Below are 7,500 nucleotides of genomic sequence, written 5' to 3'. Positions count from 1 at the left end.
GAGATGTCACATATGAACATTTCATATCACTTATTGTGTATACTAGAGATGTCACATATGAACATTTCATATCACTTATTATGTATACTAGAGATGTCACATATGAACATTTCATATCACTTATTATGTATACTAGAGATGTCACATATGAACATTTCATATCACTTATTATGTATACTAGAGATGTCACATATGAACATTTCATATCACTTATATTATGTATACTAGAGATGTCACATATGAACATTTCATATCACTTATGTATACTAGAGATGTCACATATGAACATTTCATATCACTTATGTATACTAGAGATGTCACATATGAACATTTCATATCACTTATTGTGTATAGTAATTAATCTAGATATCAGACCCTATAACAGTTGCATTGATCTGATATCACACCCTATAACAGTTGCATTGATCCGATATCAGACCCTACAGTTGCATTGATCTGATATCAGACCCTATAACAGTTGCATTGATCTGATATCACACCCTATAACAGTTGCATTGATCTGATATCAGACCCTATAACAGTTGCATTGATCTGATATCAGACCCTATAACAGTTGCATTGATCTGGTATCACACCCTATCACAGTTGCATTGATCTGATATCACACCCTATAACAGTTGCATTGATCTGATATCACACCCTATAACAGTTGCATTGATCTGATATCAGACCCTATAACAGTTGCATTGATCTGATATCAGACCCTATAACAGTTGCATTGATCTGATATCACACCCTATAACAGTTGCATTGATCTGATATCAGACCCTATAACAGTTGCATTGATCTGATATCACACCCTATAACAGTTGCATTGATCTGATATCAGACCCTATAACAGTTGCATTGATCTGATATCACACCCTATAACAGTTGCATTGATCTGATATCAGACCCTATAACAGTTGCATTGATCTGATATCACACCCTATAACAGTTGCATTGATCTGATATCACATCCTATCACAGTTGCATTGATCTGATATCAGACTCTATCACAGTTGCATTGATCTGATATCAGACTCTATCACAGTTAAGATAAAGGAACTTTTACGCTCCAAATAAATTCCATGATTAATCTTAGTGTGTTCATGATTAATGCAATACTTGTTTGTGATTAATCACATGCGTTAATTTTGACAGCCCTGATTTATTTAGTCCTAATTTGAACATCCCTAGTATTCCTGTGATGTAAGCTGCATACACCCTCCCTCTACCTCCAAATAAAAGCCAGCAATGTGTCTCTCACCACAGCGGATCTTCTCCTGGAAGACTTCAACAACTACCGCTTCCTGTCAAACGGCAACATTCCCATCCCCGGCCAGCAGGACAAGGATAATTTCCAGGAGACACTGGAGGCCATGCACATCATGAGCTTCTCCCACGATGAGATCGTCTGTAAGTCATACTTCCTGGTAGTGGTGGGCAGTCACTGGCCAATCAGAGGCAAGATTAAGGAAACCAGGAAGCCAAGTCCTAACAGTGGTGTCACATGACAAGGAGGGAGTCAGAGACAGAGGGACGCTTCAAGCTGACCACTCAAAACAAAAAGAAGCATCGTTGAAAATGCGTGTGCATATTTTAACAAATGTTAGTGTTTAGAGACAACATTGTTAGTGTTTAGAGACAACAATGTTAGTGTTTAGAGACAACAATGTTAGTGTTTAGAGACAACAATGTTAGTGTTTAGAGACAACAATGTTAGTGTTTAGAGACAACAATGTTAGTGTTTAGAGACAACAATGTTAGTGTTTAGAGACAACAATGTTAGTGTTTAGAGACAACAATGTTAGTGTTTAGAGACAACAATGTTAGTGTTTAGAGAAAACAATGTTAGTGTTTAGAGACAACAATGTTAGTGTTTAGAGACAACAATGTTAGTGTTTAGAGACAACAATGTTAGTGTTTAGAGACAACAATGTTAGTGTTTAGAGACAACAATGTTAGTGTTTAGAGACAACAATGTTAGTGTTTAGAGACAACAATGTTAGTGTTTAGAGACAACAATGTTAGTGTTTAGAGAAAACAATGTTAGTGTTTAGAGACAACAATGTTAGTGTTTAGAGACAACAATGTTAGTGTTTAGAGAAAACAATGTTAGTGTTTAGAGACAACAATGTTAGTGTTTAGAGACAACAATGTTAGTGTTTAGAGACAACAATGTTAGTGTTTAGAGACAACAATGTTAGTGTTTGGAGACAACAATGTTAGTGTTTAGAGACAACAATGTTAGTGTTTAGAGACAACAATGTTAGTGTTTAGAGACAACAATGTTAGTGTTTAGAGACAACAATGTTAGTGTTTAGAGACAACAATGTTAGTGTTTAGAGAAAACAATGTTAGTGTTTAGAGACAACAATGTTAGTGTTTAGAGACAACAATGTTAGTGTTTAGAGACAACAATGTTAGTGTTTAGAGACAACAATGTTAGTGTTTAGAGACAACAATGTTAGTGTTTAGAGACAACAATGTTAGTGTTTAGAGACAACAATGTTAGTGTTTAGAGACAACAATGTTAGTGTTTATAGAAAACAATGTTAGTGTTTAGAGACAACAATGTTAGTGTTTAGAGACAACAATGTTAGTGTTTAGAGACAACAATGTTAGTGTTTAGAGAAAACAATGTTAGTGTTTAGAGACAACAATGTTAGTGTTTATAGAAAACAATGTTAGTGTTTAGAGACAACAATGTTAGTGTTTAGAGACAACAATGTTAGTGTTTAGAGACAACAATGTTAGTGTTTATAGAAAACAATGTTAGTGTTTAGAGACAACAATGTTAGTGTTTAGAGACAACAATGTTAGTGTTTAGAGACAACAATGTTAGTATTTAGAGACAACAATGTTAGTGTTTAGAGAAAATAATGTTAGTGTTTAGAGAAAACAATGTTAGTGTTTAGAGACAACAATGTTAGTGTTTAGAGACAACAATGTTAGTGTTTAGAGACAACAATGTTAGTGTTTAGAGACAACAATGTTAGTGTTTAGAGACAACAATGTTAGTGTTTAGAGACAACAATGTTAGTGTTTAGAGAAAACAATGTTAGTGTTTAGAGACAACAATGTTAGTGTTTAGAGACAACAATGTTAGTGTTTAGAGACAACAATGTTAGTGTTTAGAGACAACAATGTTAGTGTTTAGAGACAACAATGTTAGTGTTTAGAGACAACAATGTTAGTGTTTAGAGAAAACAATGTTAGTGTTTAGAGAAAACAATGTTAGTGTTTAGAGACAACAATGTTAGTGTTTAGAGACAACAATGTTAGTGTTTAGAGACAACAATGTTAGTGTTTAGAGAAAATAATGTTAGTGTTTAGAGACAACAATGTTAGTGTTTAGAGAAAACAATGTTAGTGTTTAGAGACAACAATGTTAGTGTTTAGAGACAACAATGTTAGTGTTTAGAGACAACAATGTTAGTGTTTAGAGAAAACAATGTTAGTGTTTAGAGAAAACAATGTTAGTGTTTAGAGACAACAATGTTAGTGTTTAGAGACAACAATGTTAGTGTTTCGAGACAACAATGTTAGTGTTTAGAGAAAACAATGTTAGTGTTTAGAGAAAACAATGTTAGTGTTTAGAGACAACAATGTTAGTGTTTAGAGACAACAATGTTAGTGTTTAGAGACAACAATGTTAGTGTTTAGAGAAAACAATGTTAGTGTTTAGAGACAACAATGTTAGTGTTTAGAGACAACAATGTTAGTGTTTAGAGACAACAATGTTAGTGTTTAGAGAAAACAATGTTAGTGTTTAGAGACAACAATGTTAGTGTTTAGAGACAACAATGTTAGTGTTTAGAGAAAACAATGTTAGTGTTTAGAGACAACAATGTTAGTGTTTAGAGACAACAATGTTAGTGTTTAGAGACAACAATGTTAGTGTTTAGAGACAACAATGTTAGTGTTTAGAGACAACAATGTTAGTGTTTAGAGACAACAATGTTAGTGTTTAGAGACAACAATGTTAGTGTTTAGAGACAACAATGTTAGTGTTTAGAGACAACAATGTTAGTGTTTAGAGAAAACAATGTTAGTGTTTAGAGACAACAATGTTAGTGTTTAGAGAAAACAATGTTAGTGTTTAGAGACAACAATGTTAGTGTTTAGAGAAAACAATGTTAGTGTTTAGAGAAAACAATGTTAGTGTTTAGAGACAACAATGTTAGTGTTTAGAGACAACAATGTTAGTGTTTAGAGAAAACAATGTTAGTGTTTAGAGACAACAATGTTAGTGTTTATAGAAAACAATGTTAGTGTTTAGAGACAACAATGTTAGTGTTTAGAGACAACAATGTTAGTGTTTAGAGACAACAATGTTAGTGTTTAGAGACAACAATGTTAGTGTTTAGAGACAACAATGTTAGTGTTTAGAGACAACAATGTTAGTGTTTAGAGACAACAATGTTAGTGTTTAGAGACAACAATGTTAGTGTTTAGAGACAACAATGTTAGTGTTTAGAGAAAACAATGTTAGTATTTAGAGACAACAATGTTAGTGTTTAGAGAAAATAATGTTAGTGTTTAGAGAAAACAATGTTAGTGTTTAGAGACAACAATGTTAGTGTTTAGAGACAACAATGTTAGTGTTTAGAGACAACAATGTTAGTGTTTAGAGACAACAATGTTAGTGTTTAGAGACAACAATGTTAGTGTTTAGAGACAACAATGTTAGTGTTTAGAGAAAACAATGTTAGTGTTTAGAGACAACAATGTTAGTGTTTAGAGACAACAATGTTAGTGTTTAGAGACAACAATGTTAGTGTTTAGAGACAACAATGTTAGTGTTTAGAGACAACAATGTTAGTGTTTAGAGACAACAATGTTAGTGTTTAGAGACAACAATGTTAGTGTTTAGAGAAAACAATGTTAGTGTTTAGAGAAAACAATGTTAGTGTTTAGAGAAAACAATGTTAGTGTTTAGAGACAACAATGTTAGTGTTTAGAGACAACAATGTTAGTGTTTCGAGACAACAATGTTAGTGTTTAGAGAAAACAATGTTAGTGTTTAGAGAAAACAATGTTAGTGTTTAGAGACAACAATGTTAGTGTTTAGAGACAACAATGTTAGTGTTTAGAGAAAACAATGTTAGTGTTTAGAGAAAACAATGTTAGTGTTTAGAGACAACAATGTTAGTGTTTAGAGACAACAATGTTAGTGTTTCGAGACAACAATGTTAGTGTTTAGAGAAAACAATGTTAGTGTTTAGAGAAAACAATGTTAGTGTTTAGAGACAACAATGTTAGTGTTTAGAGACAACAATGTTAGTGTTTAGAGAAAACAATGTTAGTGTTTAGAGACAACAATGTTAGTGTTTAGAGAAAACAATGTTAGTGTTTAGAGACAACAATGTTAGTGTTTAGAGACAACAATGTTAGTGTTTAGAGACAACAATGTTAGTGTTTAGAGACAACAATGTTAGTGTTTAGAGAAAACAATGTTAGTGTTTAGAGACAACAATGTTAGTGTTTAGAGACAACAATGTTAGTGTTTAGAGACAACAATGTTAGTGTTTAGAGAAAACAATGTTAGTGTTTAGAGACAACAATGTTAGTGTTTAGAGAAAACAATGTTAGTGTTTAGAGACAACAATGTTAGTGTTTAGAGACAACAATGTTAGTGTTTAGAGACAACAATGTTAGTGTTTAGAGACAACAATGTTAGTGTTTAGAGAAAACAATGTTAGTGTTTAGAGACAACAATGTTAGTGTTTAGAGAAAACAATGTTAGTGTTTAGAGACAACAATGTTAGTGTTTAGAGACAACAATGTTAGTGTTTAGAGACAACAATGTTAGTGTTTAGAGACAACAATGTTAGTGTTTAGAGACAACAATGTTAGTGTTTAGAGACAACAATGTTAGTGTTTAGAGACAACAATGTTAGTGTTTAGAGACAACAATGTTAGTGTTTAGAGACAACAATGTTAGTGTTTAGAGACAACAATGTTAGTGTTTAGAGACAACAATGTTAGTGTTTAGAGACAACAATGTTAGTGTTTAGAGACAACAATGTTAGTGTTTAGAGACAACAATGTTAGTGTTTAGAGACAACAATGTTAGTGTTTAGAGACAACAATGTTAGTGTTTAGAGAAAACAATGTTAGTGTTTAGAGACAACAATGTTAGTGTTTAGAGAAAACAATGTTAGTGTTTAGAGACAACAATGTTAGTGTTTAGAGAAAACAATGTTAGTGTTTAGAGACAACAATGTTAGTGTTTAGAGACAACAATGTTAGTGTTTAGAGAAAACAATGTTAGTGTTTAGAGACAACAATGTTAGTGTTTAGAGACAACAATGTTAGTGTTTAGAGAAAACAATGTTAGTGTTTAGAGACAACAATGTTAGTGTTTAGAGACAACAATGTTAGTGTTTAGAGACAACAATGTTAGTGTTTAGAGACAACAATGTTAGTGTTTAGAGACAACAATGTTAGTGTTTAGAGAAAACAATGTTAGTGTTTAGAGACAACAATGTTAGTGTTTATAGAAAACAATGTTAGTGTTTAGAGACAACAATGTTAGTGTTTAGAGACAACAATGTTAGTGTTTAGAGAAAACAATGTTAGTGTTTAGAGAAAACAATGTTAGTGTTTATAGAAAACAATGTTAGTGTTTAGAGACAACAATGTTAGTGTTTAGAGACAACAATGTTAGTGTTTAGAGAAAACAATGTTAGTATTTAGAGACAACAATGTTAGTGTTTAGAGAAAATAATGTTAGTGTTTAGAGAAAACAATGTTAGTGTTTAGAGACAACAATGTTAGTGTTTAGAGACAACAATGTTAGTGTTTAGAGACAACAATGTTAGTGTTTAGAGACAACAATGTTAGTGTTTAGAGACAACAATGTTAGTGTTTAGAGACAACAATGTTAGTGTTTAGAGACAACAATGTTAGTGTTTAGAGACAACAATGTTAGTGTTTAGAGACAACAATGTTAGTGTTTAGAGACAACAATGTTAGTGTTTAGAGACAACAATGTTAGTGTTTAGAGACAACAATGTTAGTGTTTAGAGACAACAATGTTAGTGTTTAGAGACAACAATGTTAGTGTTTAGAGACAACAATGTTAGTGTTTAGAGAAAATAATGTTAGTGTTTAGAGACAACAATGTTAGTGTTTAGAGAAAACAATGTTAGTGTTTAGAGACAACAATGTTAGTGTTTAGAGACAACAATGTTAGTGTTTAGAGACAACAATGTTAGTGTTTAGAGACAACAATGTTAGTGTTTAGAGAAAACAATGTTAGTGTTTAGAGACAACAATGTTAGTGTTTAGAGACAACAATGTTAGTGTTTAGAGACAACAATGTTAGTGTTTAGAGACAACAATGTTAGTGTTTAGAGACAACAATGTTAGTGTTTAGAGACAACAATGTTAGTGTTTAGAGAAAACAATGTTAGTGTTTAGAGAAAACAATGTTAGTGTTTAGAGAAAACAATGTTAGTGTTTAGAGACAACAATGTTAGTGTTTAGAGA

The 7,500-nt window shown here is 32.0% G+C and overlaps 1 protein-coding gene across 3 annotated transcripts in view; it reads left to right on the top strand.

Annotated features, from left to right (window-relative positions):
• The window catches only part of LOC133642938 (myosin-10-like), a 193,462-nt gene that overhangs the window by 108,996 nt on the left and 76,966 nt on the right, over positions 1-7,500 (top strand). For all 3 annotated transcript variants that reach the window (XM_062037362.1, XM_062037363.1, XM_062037361.1), the window contains one exon: positions 1,276-1,419. In XM_062037362.1, the coding sequence (XP_061893346.1) occupies positions 1,276-1,419 (144 nt within the window). The remainder of the gene's footprint in view (positions 1-1,275; positions 1,420-7,500) is intronic.

This window comes from Entelurus aequoreus, linkage group LG25 (genome assembly GCF_033978785.1).
Source record: "Entelurus aequoreus isolate RoL-2023_Sb linkage group LG25, RoL_Eaeq_v1.1, whole genome shotgun sequence".
Taxonomy (NCBI): Eukaryota; Metazoa; Chordata; class Actinopteri; order Syngnathiformes; family Syngnathidae; genus Entelurus; species Entelurus aequoreus.
This window is presented reverse-complemented; position numbering and strand designations above follow the sequence as displayed.